Source organism: Ictalurus furcatus, chromosome 2, assembly GCF_023375685.1.
Source record: "Ictalurus furcatus strain D&B chromosome 2, Billie_1.0, whole genome shotgun sequence".
NCBI lineage: Eukaryota > Metazoa > Chordata > Actinopteri > Siluriformes > Ictaluridae > Ictalurus > Ictalurus furcatus.
Window position 1 is genome coordinate 7,426,497 of NC_071256.1, and position 23,183 is coordinate 7,449,679.

Sequence of the window (23,183 nt, forward strand, 5' to 3'; positions counted from 1 at the left end):
AGACTTCATACACTGTCTTGTTCAAATCAGTTCTGGAGTCCGAGAAGTTTCTTGAAGAAACGGTTGTCTGTTTAAGCTTTTGACTGCAGCTGGGCTAATCCAAATGTTTTTGTTTTTTTGACTAATAACTTGCATTACTTGCATAACTTTTCTTTCAACGTAATTTTATTTTATTTATTATCTTTTAAAACTTTGTAAACCTTCGACTTTATACTACTTCTATGCAACACTTGAAAGAAAGCCTCTGATTTCACATAGAGCTCCATATCCAGATCACATTCTACTAATGACTGAAATAACACGGCACCCTATTCTTTTTTTGTGCATCTGCTGAGTGTGCTGAAGAGAAGGCTTCCACACACTTGATACTAGTTCGTCCTAGGAGGTGCATCTTGTGTGTGTACAGGACTGGGACATATTAAAATTATCAAAGACTTATGATGTATCAGCTGAACCTCAGGCTCTCTGAGCTGACGCAGAGCAAATTCAGTAAAAGCATCGGCTGCCATCTGCCTCTAAAAGAGGCCATTTTATTTTTATTTTTTTTTCTCACTTTGAGGCGTTTCCATGGCAAAGGGTAGTGTGTGGCACAGTCACTGTTGCCCAGGTGACTTGGCGGTTATCAAAGACACAGTGACTTGTTTGGCATTACTTACATCCACACAGACTCACAATGCCTTTTCTATGTTGTAGTTTTGTTTCTGCAACTAAATGAGACACACAAACTAACCTATTTTTTAACCGCACACGTTTGTGTACAGCTATATGTTTTACCTGCATTAACCCTGATTTGTTCAATTCCTGACCAGACAAATTTGAAATAAATAAAAGCAAAATAAATATCCACATTCTGTCTCGTGAAATGAAACACCTTGATGCGAAAATTAATTTCCCGTGCCGTGTATGCGTGCATGATGAATCATTTACAGTGTGTAGAATCGACTCCAAAGCCTTGGGCTGTGTTTGGGGAATCTTAGTTTTTCGATGCTTGGAATCAGTTAATCGACTCTTTTAAGGATCGACTTCAACTGAAAGCAGGATGGTGACTTGATGACTTAACACGCAAGATATATTGAAAAAGAAAGTGAAGCAGTGAAGCGTTTATTAATACTACTGGATAATTTTTTTTTTTTTTTAAAACCCAGCAAACAGTTGACTGAATATTTAAATTCGCTAACTCACTGGCCAACACTGCAAAGCTTTGTGACATGCGTGAGAAAATGTTCATTCATTTAAGACCATGTTCATTCAGTTGCAGCACATTTTTAGCCAATGTTTTCCAATTGTTTCTTGGAAAGATGAATACATATGGCCATAACAGTGTGACATGGCTAGAAACCCAGATAAAGTAGGACAACTCAGTGCATAGTTGATGCATTGTTGCATAGTGCATACAGAGATATGTTTCTCACATTTCAACAAAAGAAAGATTATAAATTTAAATAATACACGCATAAAAACACATGTTGTATGTTGAGAACAACAGTGTAGTGTAGCTTAAAAAGTTTGTACTGTTTTTTTCTGTAAAGTACTCCAACATTTCCAATTGAATTTCCCTCAAATGCCAACGCATGCGTTATCCATTTTGTCAGTTAGTTGTTTTAAGCCAATTCAGTTATCAGTTCGTACAGGACTTCACAGAGTTTTTTGTGATTGTTGCGGCCAAAAACGTTTGATTTTTCTGTGGCTTATTTCAAAATTTGCGATGCAACTTGTGAAGTTTTTTGGGCTATATTTTTTCTGGAAATGTACTTGAAGTGGCGAAATTGTTTTGCATGAAATTGTTTTGGACGCTCTTTTCGCAGTGATGTTTGTAAGTAAATGAGACCTTGTTCGACGCACGTGAATTGAAAAGGGCTTTGGCTGAATGCGAGTTGTGATGGTCACGTGACGCGTCTTGGCCCAAATCTGCAGAAAATCTGCGGTAATTTTGAAAGGTTGCGAGCTCCTCCGAATATTGCGGCGTTTGCTTGATTTTGCATTAATTTCTGAGTTCTGAAAACTTTATTTCATTCACTGCTATGTATCGATGAAACAAACATTTTTTTTTCAGTTCATGTGTTATGTATAATGAGATAGAAAAAAAAATCTAGACGTCTAGCTTGTTCTTTTTTTTTTTAATCTATGTTCCATCTTCCTGTACGTATCAATCTTTGTGAACATCTATAACAACTTATCATGAAGATTTTTTCCCATTATCCTGTTCTACACTGCTGTTTCAAATTGAGAAACAATTCTTCCTCCTCTTCTTCTTCTTCTTCCAAAACCTTCTTCCATGCAGTTCCATAAGAGTAATATCTTGCTCTCAACCATTACGCATCAAATTAGTACATTTATCTTTTTTTCTTTTCTATATGAATACGGCATGGCCTTATTTTTCATGGGTGTGATTTTGGGGAGCGTACTGGATCATATGCTTCATCTGGAAGCCATATAAAATGGATCACCTCAGCATGTGTTACGGGAAGAAATTCAGAATTGATAAAATATTTAAAACTCAAAATCATTTCCTGACTTCTACAATGACTTCATAGGTATGTCTTAGGGATCAATTTTTTGTTAGGCATATAGTATTGAAAAGTGTAACTTGACAGCATGTTGTGCTGCAGTCTGGTATAAAATGTGCTTAATAAGAAGCGCTCCATATTAATTTTATATATTTTTCAAGGACCAGTTATTTACCAGTTATTAATCTGATTTATGTTGACCCATAAATCATATTCATGTCCATTTGTGAGTCTTCCTTTGACGCTTCACCCTTAGTAAACTCTGCTGTTTGGCTTTTCTTCCCTTCAGGAGCAACAACAGCAGCCTGCACAGGAGCCATATGGGTTGAACCTGTCTGCTTTGCCCAGGGATGAGGACCTTTTCATATATCACAGGTCAGATTTGCTAGAAGTGTATTATGAGTGAATTAGGGGTGGGGTGGTGTACCAGTGCAGGGGTGTACCATTATGGTGTATGCATTGAAATATTCTGCAGAGATTCATAAATTAGAGAGAATGTTGCCTACATTGTTTTGCCAAACAGTAGCTTTTCACATATTGTCACATGTTGAGTGTGAAATCTGACTTATGTGTAGGTATATTTGTAGCACTCTCATGAGGAACAGGACGAACATGAGGTAGGATTGGGACAAAGCAACAGGGTTCTTTATTCTTTTCTTTTCTAGTGAGCACTTTTCAGTGCTATGGTAGCACGCGCACACACACACACACACACATACACATACACAGAGTTCAGCTCAGCTCTCGCTGCTTGGCTTCCCTGCCACTGAGCAACTGCAGCACTTTCTCATCTCCTCCTTTATTCTCAAACACAAAACACTTGTTAATTAATTACTCACAGGTGCACGCTCCTTACCACACATTCTCCCGACTCCGCCCTCCATTTCCAAAAATGCCACTCAACCACGCCTCCTCTGCCACAATGTTTTCATTTTTGCTTATTTTATGAAGGGTGCCAATACTTCTGGAGGACACTGCTTCTTGTATTTTTATTAGTAGGTATTTAATGTAACTTAAAAGTAGGTACTGGTACTACAAAACCTTTTCCTTGGTCTCACACACACACACCCCCACACAGACACACACCCCCCCCCCCCCCCCCCCCCATACACACACACACACACATCCACACACACCAGCATTGTTAATGCACTGTTAGTTGCCCTCTTTTAAAATGCAGATTAGAGTACCTCTTTGTCAGGACCTAAGTTACATCATGAACTCATTTTACACACTCTAAAGGCATTTAAATATAAAATTATCTTTGTAAACACACACACCTTTATTGTTCACACAACTGAATCTCAGAAATCTGTTTCTATACACTGACGGTCCGCTCATCATGACTAATTTTACTTTTACACTTGTACATTTGTATACACTCATTGGCCACTTTAATAGGAACACCTGTACACCTGCCCATTCATACAGTTATCCAAGAATGGCCAGACTTTTTTGGGATTCACTCAAGCAACTACTCTTTACAACCGTGTTGAGCAGAAAAGCATATACATGGCCGGCTCTGGGTTACTGATCGGAAGATCGGGGATTCAAACCCCAGCACTGCCAAGCTGCCACTGTTGGGCGCTTGAGCAAGGCCCTTAACCCTCTTTCTCTGCTTCAGGGGCACTGTATCATGGCTGACCCTGTGCTCTGACCCCAGCTTCCTAACATGCTTTGATATGTAAAAAAACAACAAAAAGAATTTCACTGTGCTGAATGTATATGTGACTAATAAAGACTCATTATCATTATCTCAGAACACATGACACATCAATAATCGAGGGAGATGTGCTACAACAGTAGAAGACCACATCAAGTTCCACTTCTGTCAGCCATTAACAGGTTCATTGAAACTAGACAGCTGAAAATTTAAAAAATGTTGCCTGGTCGCCTGGATGAATCTCTGCAACATGCAGATGGTAGGGTCAGAATTTGGCATCAACTCCGTGGACTCACGGTGCAGGTGCAGCTAGCTCAGGCTAGTGGAGGTGGTGTCATGGTGTGGAGAATGTTTTCTTGGCACACATTAATAATACCAATCAAGCATCATTTGTATGACACGGCTTATCTGAGATTGGATACTGACCACGTGTATCCCTTTATGTTTACAACTGGTAGAATGCACTGGATGAATGTGACACATTGGCAGCAATTACGTGATGCAATCATGTGAATGTGAACCGAATCTCATGGCTTATGGAATCTGTGCCATGAAAAATTTCCACTGAAGCCTCCAGAGGTGTAGAATACGGATCACATCTACTTCCCTATCCTCACCTACTTCCTACTTCCCTCAGAAGAGACCACATCTCTGACTTGCTGATTAATTAACGTTAATTAATTCTCTTCTTTCCCCCCGTCTTGAAAAGCTTGTGTCACGTGTATGCAAAGCTGCCTATGTGTACCTCTTCTGTGCACAGTGTATCTGAGGTTAGAGCAGCTCTCCATTCCTATTATGTGCATTATGTCAGTTGACAATATTTGCTTCAGCCACACATTTCATATTCCGTTTTGAAATGAGTCATGGATGATTAAGCAGGTTCTTAATTGCATACCCTTCTATTATACCCCGTGTGTGTATAACGCTTATTATGCATCCATGTGTTAATTATAATGACACAATGATATGATGCTGGTTTAATATTTGTACAGATTTTCTCACCTTGGCCGAAACCAACACAAAGTGGAAAGGAATGAGCAGTTGATGGATACCAAAAAATTTCTGGAAAATGTCATCAATCTGTAAGTTTCACACACTAATCCAGCACATCCTATTATTTTGCATTACATTTTTTTTTAAATATCATGCTCTGACAGTGCACACAACTTAATGAACCCATGAGATACTAAATCAAATATCATGATTGTACACTTAAGTATCATACACGTTCCTGTAACGGAAACTACAGGCACTACAGTGTTTTTTTTTTTCCATATTCCCACATTTTACATTACTGAAATAAATTTTATAAATTAATTGCATAAATTGCATATGTAATGTAATTTTACATACAGAAAACATCATTTTTATTTAAATCCTGTGCAACATATTTTGAAGTTGAAAAATAAACCTCGATTTAGCATTATCGTAATTGTCCTGCTGTAAGCTAGAGTGCTGTCTAGTGATTTTTGAGGCATTTAATTGTCCACCTTGAAATGCAGTCTAATCTGCTTTTGGTAACTTCTAATTCTGTCCGAGTATTTTATACTGTTTTACATTGATTAGATTTCTTTCCCCATTTTGATACTCACTGTCTCGAGATGTTCTTAGTGCCCTTCTACATAACAGATACATTACACACACTGGCCAATTAACAATTAAGCAAGTGATTGTCCAGCTAGTTTCGGTCTCTTTATAACATGTAATCAAAGTTCTGTCCTTTGTAGTAATTTTGTTTTTAAATTCACAGTGTTTCTTTCACTCATGTTTAGTTTGATTTTCCAAACTATGCTGTAAATGCAGGTACTTGCTGTAACTATAGGTCTGACCCATAACAGCAGCCCAACAGTGGAACTCTATAGAGCAGTATGTAATACCTTAAAAGCCACTTTATATTGGAGGTCAGCTCGGTCCACTCTGTTCCCGCCATGACCAGCTCGTTTGCACCGATAAAGTCACCATTTCACGATGGTGTGCTTCAATAAAGTTATGTAATAATAAAGTAGAACACCCACTACAAGCACCCGATAATCTAGTTCAGAGATGAACACGTTTTTGCAAACGCGACACCTCGTTTTGCATGTTAGGGAACTGTTAGTTTGGTAAAAGTGAAAAACTGATTTTCAGGATTTTGGATATGGATGTGAATTTGTCACACTGATGTACAATCCCGACAGTGACAAACTCTGCAATGCAATGTATGACCTTGCTTTTCAGTATTGCCTACGTGCCTTTATGTCAATTCTTGTGCTCCATTGTGTGCAGGAGACTTTTGCTTGGACATTAATGACATTTAACATTTAGTCCTTCCACGATTGAAACATTGCACAGAGCTGGACATGATTTAGTCTCAATAGTTAGGTGTTTAGAAAAATAACATAGATCAGAAAACTTGTTGCAGTGAAGGTACGAGGTATATGTGGTGTTTGACACTAAATGTTTCCTGCATACAGTCAGAATGAATTTGAGTCTGTATTGAATTAAAGAAGTCATCACTAACGAGTTTTGTGTTAGGGATAGCATTGATAGTCCTGCCATTTACTTAAAAGTAATAAAACCAGGTGAAAATCGAAACTCCTCTCTTGAACTCTGACCAGTGTTTGACTTATTTCTAGCTGTAGGTGGAGTGAATATGCATTAGAATTGACTGATCTCCATTTTTCCATTCGTATACACTATTAAACACAGAATTTCATGTTTGTTTGTTTTTTACCTGCCTACACTGGAAAACATGGAATACGTGGTCGGTTAGATTTAAGAGAACATTTTCTGATCAAAATGTGATTTAATTGCTTATACTAAACTTAATTTTAACAAGTTTCTAATTACTAGATTGAATTTTGTAGAGTGAGTATGATCAATTCATGTGGAATTAATGTAAACCACTTACATTATGAAATCTCACAAGGATGTCGGCACTGACGGGAACTATAACTACATCCTCAGTTTGGGTGAGAACACTGTGTTCCGTTTTATTCAGGACTTTGAAAATCCATGATGAAATCATGGCAACATAACCCACCGTCATGACAACATAACCCGCCAAATCATGGAATCATGTGCGAAAAACAATTTGTGTTAATGTAACTCAATTCGATCACGTGGAACCGATGTATACGCCTTTGTATTAAGTAAATTCAATGATCTTTTTTCCAGTATACTGTTTATGTAAGCAACAAGAAAAATTCCTCTGTATAGATGCACATGGTTGTTTCAGCCACTTCTGATAGTGAGTCTGGCTTGTATCACTTGTAGTGACTTTCTTTATTTCTTTATTTAAGCTGATGAATAGATGGTGTTTGATGGAGAGGGAGGGAGCAGGAAAAGGCAGTAGATATACAGTGAGGTCCAAAAGTCTGAGACCACATTGTAAATCTGGGATTTAATAAAATTTGCAATTGGATATAAACAGAAGGTTTTAGAATTTGGAAAAATTTTAAACAAAGAAAGTAAATGTTCAATATCTTGAATATTTTATATTCTACATTATGCACTATTTCTAGGTCCCTATTTATATGTAAGCAGGTTTGTGATATTCACCATGTTAACTGCTTGGCAAAAAAGATCAGATTTTCCTCTTGCCTAATTTGTTCTATTAAAGTGTGTGTTCAGACGTTATTTTTATGGATTTGACAACTACAGCCTCATATGTACACAACTACAATTTGACTACAACCCCAATTCCGAAAAATTTGGGACAGTATGGAAAATGGAAAGAAAAAAAAAAAACAACAACAAACAAACAAAAAGAGTCATTCACCTTGTACTATATTGAAAACACATTACTTGATGTTTTACTTTGTGAATTTAATTTATTTTTGAAAATATACTCTCCTTTCAAATCTGATGCCTGCAACACACTCCAAAAACATTGGGATAGTCGTCTGTTGACCACTGTGTAACATCACCTTTTCTTTTAATAACACTTCTTAAGCGTTTGGGCGCTGAAGACACCCATTGGTTAAGGTTAAAGGGACACGCGCGTTCAGAAGTGGTTTTCGGCCGTGCGCTTTACACACCGAGATTTGACCGGATTCCTTGAATCTTTTAATTATATTGTGCACTGTAGAAGGTGAAATGCCCAAAATCCTGCTGATTTGTCTTTGGGGAATGTTCTTCTCAAAGTGTTGGATTGTTCACTGACGCATTTGTTGGCAGATTGGCAAGAAAATTGTTGTACCCATCCTTGCTCTTGAAGGACTCGGCCTTTTTTGGAGGCTCCTTATATACTATGATTAGACGATCGCCTCGCCTGTTTGACATCACTTTCTTATTTCAACTTGTCACATCGCTATTAGTCCTAAATTGCCCCTGTCCCAACTTTTTTGGAATGTGTTGCATGCATCAATTTCAAAATAAACGTTTACCTTCAAAAAAAAAACAACTCTGCAGTTCTTTAGGTAAAACATCAAATATCTTGTCTTTATACGTTTTTTGTTTAAATACAAGTCAAAGTACATTTACAAATCACTCCTCTTTGTTTTTATTAGCATTTTCCATACTGTCCCAGGTTTTTCGGAATTGGGGTTGTAAAATGGATCACAAGGTTTTGCACAAAATTGTGGCGTCCATGCCAGCTTAAATCCACACTGTCATTAAAGCAAACGGGGGACGTACCAAATACCAAGAAGCTCTGAAATTCATGTCAATATTTCAAAGATTCAACTTTTCACTCAAGTTGTTGTCAGTAATATCATTTGTAATGAAAATTGTTGTATTAAATTAGAAAATAGAAGCATTTTCACTAGTGGTCTCTTTTGGACCCCAGTGTACAATATATACTGTAGCGGCGATTAAGGGGCCAAGCACTTTTGGGCCCCACACCTTAGCAACAGAGAAAGACCAGAAGCCATTGGGACCATCAGCACTTGTTCCTAATTTGATGGCAATACATCAAACTGTTGCTTAGATACTGCCTCACTTCCTGTTTCCAGTAGCCTTGCCAAGTTGCAAGTGAACTCGAAGCTTGTTTGCTAACATCAGGTCATGTTGCTAAACATATGTGTTTGGTGTCAGTAAGTAAAATTGTTGCAGGGCAAAATTGGACAATGTTCACAATAACAGCTCCTCAATGCACCATCACAGAATTCTTTGATTTGTTGAGTCATGTCAAGTCCAACATATACCATTTACTAAGACTAAGCTTTTTAAAATCCTCATTTGCTCACAGTCACTTTTAAAACAGAGGGATGTTACGTGTGACTGTTTGTGTAGAAATTCTTTGTGCAAACCAAATGTCTGTGTGACTGGTCTCAGAAAATGGAGTAGCCTGTCCCAGGGGGTCCTGGGCTGGCACGGTAACGTGTGAGGCCAGTTGGTCATACTGCCAGCTTTAATAATCTTTGAAGGGCATTGGATGTGGTTTATGGTAGATAAATTGGCTTGCATGACTGCACAATTTCAAAAGGCCTTTTTTTGTCCCAAATAATACTGAACACATGGGTAGTGATCATGCTGCTCAGTCACTTGTGTTATTATAAAAAAAAATTACATTCATATTTTGTTCAGTGTAGGATAATTAAGCATCAAATATCACATGAGTAAGAGTGCTATAAAAACAATATCGCATGCTGTTGTATTGAATATCAGCACGGCTGTGGTCACCTGCAGCCGAATCAGTACGATATTCAGTATAACAGCGAGTATGCTGTTGGTTTTTTGGGGTTTTTTTTAAACAACAGTTCTATAAACAAGAAATGAATAACGAGTAACTGACATTTCAGACATAAGCTGCCAACGACGCCACAGCTAGATAGAGCATTGCATGTTTCCATGCCAACACACAGACTGACTGACAGCCCGTGTAGTAACGATTTCAATGTAATGAACTATTCCTACTGTTGGAATTTTATGTAGCGATCAGAGAAGTGATATAAACAGTGACATGTACCAGTGCTGTTATGCTAAATATCAGCCTTCTCGGAATGCCGCTTGTCTAATCAAATTAGTATCGACTCATTCCAAAGTAATTCCAGTGTGATTGTAAACTTTGTACTTCCCAAAAACAGTTTCATCCTTGCTTCAGTGGATAATTACACCTGGATTGTTTATTTGTGTCATAAAGATGTTCCTGTGTTCATCCCAGGACTCCTAATTACAGTACATCACTCATACTTTCAACACATTTAGTACTGTTTGACTTGACTTTTCAACACCTGAATACTGTAATGATTTATAATCACACTCTTGACGCAGAACAGGTTCCTGTCTGGTTCCTCTCAAGGTTTCTTCCTAAGCTCTTCTCAGGGAGTCTCAGGCTTGCTGATTTGTGACAATGGGTGCATCTCAATCAGCTCTCTAGTTCAGTAGTCACTGCACTGATCAGGGAGTCAGCCATTTTAAGGGCTGTCTCGATTGCAAAATCCTTCTAGTGCAAATTAACGTTCACGCCCTAAAAAATCCCACAATGCACCGCAAAAACCAAGAAGCATCGATCCTCACTTACTGGAAATGACACAATTTTTTCTGAAGCCTTTTAGTACAAAATAATGGTGGATGAAATCTCAACCACCTTCGTCAACTAACATAAGCAGTTTGTTATTGTTGTAGCTCTGAAATGATTACTTAAATTAGCGATTTTTAACTTTATTTGACGTTCTATATATGGTTTATTTGAGTCTACCATGATAGAAACACGTGATTAAGCTAACAAATTTGTATGTCAGTCCTGCCTGTGTGAGATTTTACAACCCGAGTACTTAGTCGTGTCTCTAGAAATTGAGATATCAGTGTCCCAATGTGTAGTGAGCCAGGATCTTTGCTAGTGTCCGAACTCGTGTATACAATATACTGATTCACGGAGCTAGGGAGCTGACAGAGACGCACTCAGAATCTCTTGTTAAAAGTGCTATATAAATAACTGAATTCATTTATTGATCTCTTTCTTTTTCAGAGTCCCAGTGTCACTTTTCAGTGACGACAGTATTTACGAGGTGTCAGCTCCGCAGGTTGACTTGGAGACCCAGAACATTTTCCGTGCACACATCCATGCGGGCAAGGGTCTGATCAAAACAATGTGCAGAGAAGACATAGTCATTTACCGTGAATATGTGAAAAATAGGTACATGTGACACATTAGTCATGTTCTATCTCTTATAGAGGTATTTCTGTAAGCCTGAAAGAAGACCTTCCAGCAACTAAATGTCAGAAGGTCTTGTTTAAAAAAATAAATAAAATAAAATACATTTCTTCAGTTGACCTTCTTTATAATAAAACATCTCAGATCTCACACAAGTCATCAGAAGGTCTGCTCTCTGATTCTCTGGACCTTCATTTACACCACCACATTTTGGAATTATGCTCTGTTTTGAGATTGTAAGAATGTGACAGGTTGAGAATTTTATTTCACTTGATTTTATTTTATTTGCAGTTATACCACAAGGACTGGATATTCCAATGATACTTTTATGTTTTATTTCCAGTACCTAGATACCAGTATGTTCTGTATATTCCTTGCTTGTATGAGAATATGGATTTCACAGATACAAGTTTTACAAGCTGGACTGGTATTGTGCCTCTTAGCTTTTTTTTTGTTGTTGTTGCCCTTTTTAATTGACCTGAATTATTTATATACTGCCATGATTACATTTAATGTGTATGCAAATATGCTTCTGTAAATCATTTAAAAATGTTACGTTTATGTATTTATTAAACTTGTTTCCCACAACATTGTGCAGTGTTTTCATTTGTTCTGGTTGGTCCATTGGCTCTCCTTGTTTCTCGCTGTCTTTGTCCAGTCGTATCTTTTGCCCATGAGCCTCGTGACTCCAGAGCAGACGGACAAGCCATAGAAACGGCAGCACGGGAGAGTCACGTGGCTCGGTGTATAAATGACATGGCAATCTCACAAAAATACACAGGTGGACACATGCACACACATTCATACGAGCGCGCACACACACATTTACTGCTCTGGGCTCATCACATATGGATGAGGTGCAGCTATTAGCACTTATTAAAAATATATTAGGTAATAATCCTGACAAGAAGAACATGATTCAAACAGGGTTTTTTTTGTTTTTCAGCACTGCACTAAAACAGGCTTGAACAAGATATTTAACATATCAGATTTAAAGGTGTAGTCAGAGAATGTGGTGGAAGCTGAAAGATTTCGAGGCAAATCCTAAACCATCCTTCAATCAAATCGCGTACCAATCACAATCGTGCACATGTGCACAGCCTCATCTAGGACAGGGGTTCTCAATGTTTTTGCAGCCAGGGAACCCTTTATGTATAAAATAAATTTATTGAACCTTTTGCTCCTGATGCAGTGGGGCTTGAAAGTTTGTGAAGCCTTTAGAATTTTCTGTATTTCTGCATAAATATGACCCAAAACATCATCAGATTTTCACACCAGTCCTAAAAGTAGACCAGGAGAACCCAATTAAACAAATGAGACAAAAATATTATACTTGGTCGTTTATTTTTTGAGGAAAATGATCTGTGAGTAGCAAAAGTATGTGAACCTTTGCTTTCAGTATCTGGTGTGACCCCCTTGTTCAGTAATAACTGCAGATAAACGTTTGCGGTAACTGTTGATCAGTCCTGCACATCGGCTTGGAGGAATTTTTGCCCGTTCCTCAGTACGGAACAGCTTAAACTCTGGGATGTTGGGGGGTTTCCTCACATGAACTGCTTGCTTCAGGTTCTTCCATGACATTTCTATTGGATTAAGGTCAGGACTTTGACTTGGCCATTCCAAAACATTAACTTCATTCTTCTTTAACCGTTCTTTGGTAGAATGACTTGTGTGTTTAGGGTCGTTTTCTTGCAGCATGACCCACTTTCTCTTGAGATTCAGTTCATGAAAAGAAATCCTGACATTTTCCTGTAGAATTCGCTGGTATAATTCAGAATTCATTGTTCCATCAATGATGGCAAGTCGTCCTGGCCCAGATGCAGCAAAACAGCCCCAAACCATGATACTACCACCACCATGTTTCACAGATGGGATAAGGTTCTTATGCTGGAATGCAGTGTTTTCCTTTCTCCAAACATAACGCTTCTCATTTAAACCAAAAGTTCTATTTTGGTCTCATCCATCCATTAAACATTTTTCCCACAGCCAGTCCACGTGATCTTAAGCAAACTGCAGATAGTAGGCAATGTTCTTTTTTGAGAGCAGTGGCTTTCTCCTTGCAACCCTGCCATGCACACCATTGTTGTTCAGTGTTCTCCTGATGGTGGACTCATGAACATTAAACATTAGCCAGTGTGAGAGAGGCCTTTAGTTGCTTAGAGGTTACCCTGGGTTCAGGGACGTGCAGAGAGTTCCTCAGGGGCAGGGGCTCAAATCTAAAAAAAGGCTATATCACCAAAGAGCTAATCTGACTACTTTATTACTTTAACTACTTTATTAACTAATTTAACTACATTTTCCTATCACCCTGGTAGACATAAACAGACCGTGTGTGGTCACAATAATAAATATGAGAATGACACTACTAATAACCTAATGGTATTTTATTTTTACATTTATAGAAATAATTACAACAAAATGGCAACTTTTAGTGGAGATATGAATAAAAAGAATCTTAAAAAGAAAAAAAAAAACTACAGCATTACCAGCCACAAAGCTTGTCATTTTTGCCTTCTAAATTTCATTTTAAAAAGATAAATTTATAGATAGATTTTAATGATCTCATATCACAATTTTTTCATATCACTTATCCTACAGGACTAAATTTACCATATTAGGTAACAAGGGGCAAGTTACTATATATATATAGTATAACTATATTCGCAATCTTGAAAAGTGGGTCCGTTATTATTCTGTGCTGAGACTGGCGCTTTCAGGTTGTCGCGTCTGTTGAATGTTCTCCAACTGAACTAAATGATTTTTATTTATATAAAAAAGCAAAACGACAGTGGGGCAGTGCCGCTGGGGGTCCGGGTAATCAGTCTATGGCCGAACAGAACACCGTGTAATACCGACTATAACTCTTTGTAAACATATGTTGCCTTTTTTGCAACTATCTCTCTCATATTAGCTCACCTTTTTTCATCCATGTTAATAAGGAAGCTGTCCCTTTTGCTGCCCCCTTCACTTTTTCTTTAATTTTCTGCCATGTCTGTTTGGCATCGTGCCTTTACTGACTATATAACACATAACAGGGTTACTTGCATGTCTGCAAATGTAGCAAATTGAGTAGCTAGTACTTACCAACACATTCCTTCTCAATCAATTCGAAAACTACTGTCGCTAAAAGCATATAAAATTCTGATAATATTATGAAAAGGTTAACAGAATCACATCGCGATTGCATCATGACAACGAGACTATATGACTGCAGACTCAAGTTGGACAAATAAATAGTAAAAGTCTCTGACTTTCTTGTGATTAATTTGCTACTGTTTTGTGCTCGCTGTCGTGTTAATTTGAAATCAAATGCGTTTTACAAAATATAAGTGTTTAATTAATGTTGAGAGGGGCATTTTTAACTTTATAACTAGAGCTTGAGCCCCTAGACCCCCCCTTCTGCATGTCCCTGCCTGGGTTTCTTTATGACCTCGTGGATTATTACACATCTTGCTCTTGGAGTGATCTTTGTTGGTCGACCACTCCTGGTAACAATGGACTTAAATTTCCTCCATTTGTGCATAATCTGTCTGACTGTGGATTGGTGGAGTCCAATCTCTTTAGAGATGGTTTTATAACATTTTCCAGTCTGAACTCTTTTTCTGAGGACCTCAGAAATCTGCTTTGTTTGTGCCATGATACATTTCCACAAATATGTGTTGTGAAGATCAGACTCTGATAGTTCCCTGTTCTTTAAATAAAACAGGGTGCTCATTCACACCTGTTTGTCATCCCATTGATTGAAAACCATTGACCTGACTCTAATTTCACCTTCAAATTAACTGCTAATCCTAGAAATTCACATACTTTTGCCACTCACAGATATGTAACATTAGATCATTTTCCTCAATAAATAGATGAACAAGTATAATACCCTTGTCTCATTTATTTAGCTGGGTTCTCTTTGTCTACTTTTAGGACTTGTTATATTTATGCAGATATATAGAAAATTCCAAAGGGTTCACAAAATTTTCAAGCACCACTGTATATGAACATAATCCACCTATACTGTAGGGCCAAAAACATGCGGACACCTGGCCATCACACCCATATGTGGAAACTTAATAATAAAACTTAATAAACTTAAGAAAAACTGAAGGAGCAAATGAACCTCAACTGGCTTGTTTGTTTTTGTTTTTAATTCTTTTTTACGTTATTTTGCCATCCTGTTTTGCATAGGGGTAAAACAAAACATAAGCAGAAACTGGGGGTAAAGCTAGGCAACACTAGAATATGTTAGCTTAACTACAGTGGATATAAAATTTCTACACACCCTTGTTAAAATGGCAAGCTTTTGTGATGAAAGAAAAATAAAACCAGGATAAATCATGTCAGAACTTTTTCCACCCCCAATGTGAAACTACAACAAATAAAAATTAAATGAAAAAAAAAAAAAATCAGAAAACCTTTAGGGAAAAATATAAAAAGTCACAATAACCTGGTTGCATAAGTGTGCACACCCTTTGATAATTGTGTTCAAAATGAACAAATCACACTCAGTCTCATGTTCAAAAGTAATGAACATATAGCTGTCATCAATGAAATTATTCTGATTAACCCCAAATAAAGATCAGCTATTTCTGCAGGATTTTCTTGACAGCTTGGTTTCATCTGTCTGCTGAAGCCACGGTCTGCAAAGAGCTTACAAAGCCTGTACAGGGGCTCACTGTTGAAAGGAATCAATCAGGAGCGAGGTACGAAAATTTTTCAAAACATTAGATTTACCATGGAACACCATTAAGGCCATCATCAACAAGTGGAGAAAATGGAACACCACGGTGACATTTCCAAGAACAGGACGTCCCTCCAAAATCTATAAAGGGACGAGACAAAATCTTATCACGGAGGCTGTCACAGACAAGCAGCAACATTAAAGGAGCTACAGGAATATCTGACAAGTAGTGATTACTCTCTGCATGTGACAACAATCTCTCATATTCCTCACATGTCTGGGCTATGGGGTAGGGTGGCTAGATGGCAGCCCTTTCTCACAAAAAAAAACATCCAAGCTCAACTAAATCACCCCAAACCACGTAGCAAAATGTGTTATGGTCTAATGAGAACAAATCCAAAAGGTATAATAATTCCATAATAACAAAAGGTTTGTTTGGTGCAAAAAATCACCAGAAGAACACCATACCTACGGTGAAGCATGGTGGTGGCAGCATCATGCTTTAGGGCTGCTTTTCTTCACCAAGAACTGGGGCTTTTATTGAGGTGGAGAGAATCCTGTATAGCTATAAATACCAGCTGATTTCAGTGTAAAACATTCAGGTGTCTGTCAGTAAGCTGAAGATGAAAAGGAATGTCACCTTTCAGCTTTCACAATGACCCAAAGCATACATCCTTATTAAGAAAGGAACGGCTTAACCAAAAGATCAAAGTTTTTGAATGACCTAGCCAGAGCCGAGACCTGAATCCAACAAAAAACCTGTGGGGTGACCTGAAGCGGGCTGTGCACGTACAATGCCCTTACAATTTGACAGATCTAGATCTGTTTTTGCAAGAAAGAGTGGGAAATATTGCCAAGTTAAGATGAGCCACGCTGATAGACTCTTAGCCAAAAAAGGCTGAGTGGTGTAATAAAATCAAAACGTGCCTCAACAAAGTATTAGTTTATGGGTGTGCACACTTATGCAACTAGGTTATTGTATGTCCCCCACCCACCTGTCACAGTTTGAGTGATCATTTCTTCAAGCTCCTATGGTATAAGTAATCTCATACCAACAGGTATACATTCACTGGTCACTTTTTAGGAACACGTACAGTTAAACATTCATGCACTTAGCATATTCACATCAAACATGAGAATGGGGAAAATGTGATCTCTGGGACTTGTTGTTGTTGACTCTGGCTGTTGTTGCCAGATGGGCTGGTTTGAGGTTTTTTAGAATCTGCTGATCTCCAGGGATTTTCACTCACAACAGTTTTACACAGAATAGTGAGAAAGAAAATCCAGTGAGAGAACTTCTGTGGGCAGAAACGACTTGTTAATGAGAGAGGTTAGAGGAGAATGGCCAGACTGGTTCTGACAGGAAGGCTACAGTATCTCAAATAACCACTTGTTCCAACCGTGGTGAGAAGAAAAGCATCTCATAACACACAGCACATCAAATTTTGAGGAGGAAGAGTTTCACCAGGTTCCACTTCTGTCAGCCAAGAACAGGAATCTGAGGCACAGAGTCACTAAAACTGGACAGAGACATTTTTCCAAACTTCAACTTTTCAATTTTGATGAGCGCAGACATAAAGATTCACACTTATTTCATTATATATTGCATGTTGTTGTTGTTGTTATAATAATAATAATAATAATAATAATAATAATAATAATAATAATAATTATTATTATTATTATATCAACTTAGATCAAGGCCTATTTATGAATTGATAGGAATTGACATGACTGACGTGCCTCTTTTTCCTGATTGCTGGATATTACTGCTTTACATCATTCATTTTTCTTCCCCTTCTTTTGTTTTTTTTCTCTTTGCCTTCTTGCACCGCTGGCCATTTTGTATCTCATGTTATTGCTACATGTATTTTTATTTCACTCACCCTGCTGTTCTGTGCTGTCTAAGCTCAGCAATCTTCAATATATCTGCCTCTCTTTCTTTTGGTTCCTGTCTCTACATCATCCTCCTGTTCTGTACTGCTCAGTTCAAAGATCTGTCAAGTCACGTGCATGTGTGTGTTCATGCAGAATAAGGACACCCTATATATAGGTTTATGCACTTTTGCACTTTACGCTTGTTGTTTTGTCTTCTTTCATCCGGTGTCATCAAAAGAAGAATGTAGACCTTATAGGCATCAGGCATTATTCATATCCTTGGTTTGCATTTGTTGTTTTATGCAATACAGCTTTTGTGGTACTGTATATATTTTATCATGTGCATGTTTGCAATGTTTAAATACTCAGATGTACCCATCCACCCACTTTAACTTATTCTACATTTTCATGTTTTATTCTCTCTCTCTCTCTCTCTCTCTCTCTCTCTCTCTTTGTCTCTTTCTCATCTGCTGTTTACTCGAGCACTCTTTTTTTTGCACCCTGCTCCCTGGCATAAGTGCATGAAGATCATGTGGTTGCCAAGATACACAGAGATACAGTTCGCAGGACAGGTAGCAAGGCTATGTGTAGCAAGGTAAAGCTTCTAAAGGAAAAAAAAAAACAGCATTTTTATCTAAAACATTTTCTACCACAATTAACCGCAACTTCCAGGACCTTCAGCGGGTTAAAAATATATTCTGCACTCTCATAACTGCACACTATTAGTTTCACTGATGGTATTAATCCATATGCTTTAATATTAATACATAATAATCAAGGTCTTTAAGGTTTTCAATTCTGAGTCCAAATGTAATACAAGGTTCACTTTTTTATCAGCAGTGATCAGCAATTCTTCCTGTTGCACTGGAAAGTGTATTAACTACCTTAGATCATGAGTGGATAGGAAGACTTGGCTCGTAAAGCCTTTGTCTGAGACTCTTGGAAGCCAAGGATCTGCCAGCAGGTATGTTCTCACGCATCTCAAAGATGCCGTATCTAACTCCAACAACACAATGGAGTCAGCTAGCAGATTAACAGTCAAAACTGCCTCAACTCCAAGCCCAAACAACTTGCTGGTTGCAAATGCCCACATCTGGTGACAAAATGCAAGAAGCCTAGAAAACAAGTCAAGTTATTCTGCTTGGTGAGTCTTACTTTTAGAGACTTACTTGCAATCCAATTACCAGCCATTGTTCTCACACCTTATAAGCGCATTGTATGGATACTAGGTCTACAGCCATACCCTGGTTCCATGTTCAACACCTACAAGGGGCCCACCTCAACTGAACTTACTTTAGGCAGGGGGCCACACCCTCTGTATGCTCCTGAGTGCCCCTGGTTTACTCTGTGGGTCTTTTTGTCACTGTCACAGAGATACAAACTGCAGTTACCCCAGTTTTTTGGAGACTAAAGACCTCATTGATATCAGATACAACAAAAGTTGTCACTCTGTCCCAAGAAGTTATTTTCCTCCTATTACAGTGGTACGATAGAAAAGGTATTTGCTAAGTGTACCAGATGTTGTCTAAGCCATGTAAGCAGTGCAGTGGACCAATGCAATACTTATTTTCAAGTTCCACTTGCCCCATAGCAGAGTCACTTCTTAAGGTTTGCTTTCAAGGACAGGCATTCCACTTCAGTTCTGCCTTTGGGTCTATCCCTAGCAGGACAGGTGTTGGGGCCATATGCAGGTGTCCACCCAGATAGCCACTGGGAACAGGATATTTGCTGTATTTGGACAATTGCCTGCTGTGTGCACTGAAAGAAACACATCCACCAATGCTCAGTATCATGGTGAACTCACAGAGGAGCTTCTTAAAACAGAGACAGGTCACAGTTCATTGGCATGGGGTTAGATTCACTGAACAGTAGCCATCACCCCAATGTGTGGTGGATATTAATGTGCTTTCCAATCAAACCCAGTCAGGCACTCATTTGTGGGAATGGTGTCTGCTAAGGATGCTATAAGTGAGGACAGCAACTGCATTGGTCATCCCAATAGGCTTGTTGAAGCCAAAAGCTTTCCAGAAGTGGGTTATCAGCTAAGGCTGAACCCTTAATACCACAGACAGGAAACATGGTCTTGTCTCAGTGAAGGGAGCCTAAACAGTGGTTTGCTGGTGATTCAAGGCATTCCTAAGAAGGTTGGGATCAGTGCCTTATAAAAGAGAGATAATCACCATGGACACCTTCCTTACAGACTGATCAGTATTGTGGTGCCCTGGGAGTACTAGAGGCTTGTAACTTCTAGAGTAAGGTCAGAACACAGAACTGGGAATTGAGAGTGGTCCATCTGGCAAGTTCTGATACGCCTCCACATGCTGGACTACACTGACAGTCAGATATATCAACCATCAAGACAGCACTTTTCACCATACACATAATCTCATCAGAGGAGCCCATTCATGACTGGACTCACTGAGTGCAACTCATCTGCTGAGACTGTAGAGTGGTGCCAGGGATGTACTATTGACATCTATTGCATGAGTCCAGGGTTAGTGGTATCTGTACCCAAACATGGTAGCCCTGATCTGGGGTGGTGCAGTGGACCTCTTTGATAGTGCCAAGTTCACACATTGGTTCTAAATGGTAGAGCTAGACAGCTTGCTGGGACAGAATTCCTTGGCCCATGAATGACCGAGTGTTTATATGCATTTCCTCCTCTACCCCTGATTCTTCTTGCATGTGGCCCCAAGAAGGTCTTCAAGACCTTGGTTACGACTGCTGCTTTCACTAATTCTCTGAACACTCTGGTGGCCAAATCACCTATCCGTGGGCTGTTCCTTGGGCTGAATCACCAAATGAGGACTGTGATCTAACAATCCAGAAAACATCCAAGAGAACAACCAGGAGATTTTCTATGCCAGAAACTAATCATACATACAAAATACTTGATACAAAAATGTTGCTGTCTTAGCCAAGTGCAAGTGGCTAAATAAAATGGCTAAATATGTTCTTTTTCAAAATAGGATAATATAACGTCCTTTGCAGATTATTGTGCACAGCTGGCCAGTTGAAATGTTGATGCTCAAATTAATGATTGATTCATTATTAATTATTAAATGTCATTAACCAAAACTAATGCTGGATAGCAAAAATCACAATAAATCACTTGTCGGTGTGGGTGACAGCATGGATAAATACAGATGCAATCAAAATTATTCAACAGCCATTGCAAATCAGGTTTATTGTCAGAATGTACAGACTTTCTGCTGTTTGGAATGAACAAATCAAACAAAATCAATTGAAATAGTTCAACACAACGAATGCTTCAAGTGGTTTACCCAAATTCAAGTGAAAATGCAACTTCTAATGATTTCTCCAGTTTCACAATTATTCAACCCCTTCATGGCAAGCATCTTTAGTACTTAGTAGAGCACCCTTTTGCTGTTATGACCTGCTGCAAATGAGATGCATAGCTTCTGGCAGCTTTTCTGAGGAATCGTATCCCATTCCTCATGAGATATTGCCTCCAGTTCAGTAATATTCTTGGGTTTGCCTGCTGCAACCGCCTTCTTCAAATCCCACCAGAGATTTTCTATGGGGTTCAAGTCAGGTGACTGTGATGGCCCTATAGAATCTTCCAGAACTACTTCTGCAACCAAGTCTTGGTGGAATTTGAGGTATGTTTGGGATCATTGTCCTGTTGGAAGGTCCAATGACGCCCAAGCTTCAGCTTCCTCACAGCCAGCATGATGTTTTCTCCTCTGATTTCCTGATACTTCAATGGATCCATCTCGCCTTCCACAGTCTGCAGGTTTCCAGTGCCAGAGGATGCAAAGCAGAGGATGCAAAGCAGCCCCAGAGCATTACCGATCCACCACCATGCTTGACTGTGGACAGAGTGTTCTTTCTTCATTCTTCTTCCTCCAGACATACCACTGATCCCGCATGCCGAAAAGTTCCAGTTTTGTTTCATCTCTCCACAGAACAGAATCCCAAAACTTCTGTGGCTCATTTATATGATTTTGAGCTGACATTTCTTGTGCTTATGGGTCAGTAGTGGTGTACGTCTTGGAGTCCTGGCATGGAAACCTTCTGCGTTTAGTACACGCCTTACTGTGCTCACTGAAACCTCAGTGCCTGTTGCCACCAAGTCTTGCTGCAGGTCTTTTGCACTCACTCGAGGTGTTTTTCACAACCTGCCTTCTCAGAAATCTGGTTGCAGCTGTTGATAGCTTCCTTTTTCTGCCCCGTCCAGGTATTTCATCTAATTTCTGCCCTTAGCCAGTTCAGGTATTTTATGTGTTCCAGCTCAAGCACACCTGGTGCAACTAATGAAGCCCTTGATCAGGTGTGCTTGAGACAACACCTGTTGTGCATATTTGTGCTGTTGTGAAGGATTCTATTCAGGGGGTTGAATAATTGTGAAACTGGAGAAGTCATTGTAAGTTGCATTTTCAGTTGAATTTGGGGAAAACACTTGAAGCATTCGTTGTGTTGAACTATTACAACTGCTTTTGTTTGATTTGTTCATTGCAAACAGCAAAAAGTCTGTACATTTTGACAATAAACCAGATTTGCAATGGGGGTTGAATAATTTTGATTGCATCTGTAGGTCATACTGTTTAAATATTTTATAAGGTATATGTAATAAACCTTATTTATTACCAGATTATTATTAATTATATTTGAATTATTTTTATAATTATATTTATTACCAGACACTTGTCTAAGATTTTGCATTGCCAGTTATAATCATTACATTGAGTTTTAATGCCATGTTTAAGAGACTGAAGCATTTAATGAGGTACAAATTGTGTTCAGTGTGCATACATTTAAACCCTGCTTGAATGTCATCTGATGCAAATGCCTTGTAAATTAACTGACCAGATAATTGCTCTCACATTCTGGGCTGAAGAATAAAAGAGAGCTGGAGAGGGTGTGTGGAGAGAGAAGCATGGCCTTAGATTGAGTGCTCTGCAACCACACCTACACAGTATTTGATGTTAAAGAAAAAAAAAGAAAATGTATTTTTGTATGTGATGTAGAACCATGACATTGGCAGGAGCATTTAGGCTCTTTTTACTGAGAAACCCTAACATGCCTTGGAACCATTCCTAGAAAAGACAAAAAACATATAGTTTTAAGTTGCATTTTGTATTTTAACATTCTCTTTAACAAATGCAGTGAAATGTATGGTGAATTCAGCCCTGGTTATTATAATCTGAACATCACAATCCCTTGTATGTTAAAAGAGAATGTAAAATAGTAATATTGGATATAGTGTAAAACATTCTTTTCTTGCAGTTCTTCTGATCCCTGAAGAAGAAAAATATTACTTTTTTCATAGGCCTTTGGTTCACACAAAAGCAGAGTCTGTGTGTCACCTTATGTAATGAGTTGTTCATCTGGTTTGTAATATAAGATGTTCACCAGTGAAGT

The 23,183-nt window shown here is 38.5% G+C and overlaps 1 protein-coding gene across 1 annotated transcript in view; it reads left to right on the forward strand.

Annotated features, from left to right (window-relative positions):
* fig4a (FIG4 phosphoinositide 5-phosphatase a) overlaps positions 1-12,500 on the forward strand; it is a 57,167-nt gene extending 44,667 nt beyond the window's left edge. Inside the window, exons 22-24 of the mRNA XM_053646185.1 lie at positions 2,797-2,882; positions 5,163-5,252; positions 11,063-12,500. Of these exons, the coding sequence (XP_053502160.1) occupies positions 2,797-2,882; positions 5,163-5,252; positions 11,063-11,240 (354 nt within the window). The 3' untranslated portion in view covers positions 11,241-12,500. The remainder of the gene's footprint in view (positions 1-2,796; positions 2,883-5,162; positions 5,253-11,062) is intronic.
* The last annotated feature ends 10,683 nt before the right edge of the window (positions 12,501-23,183 follow it).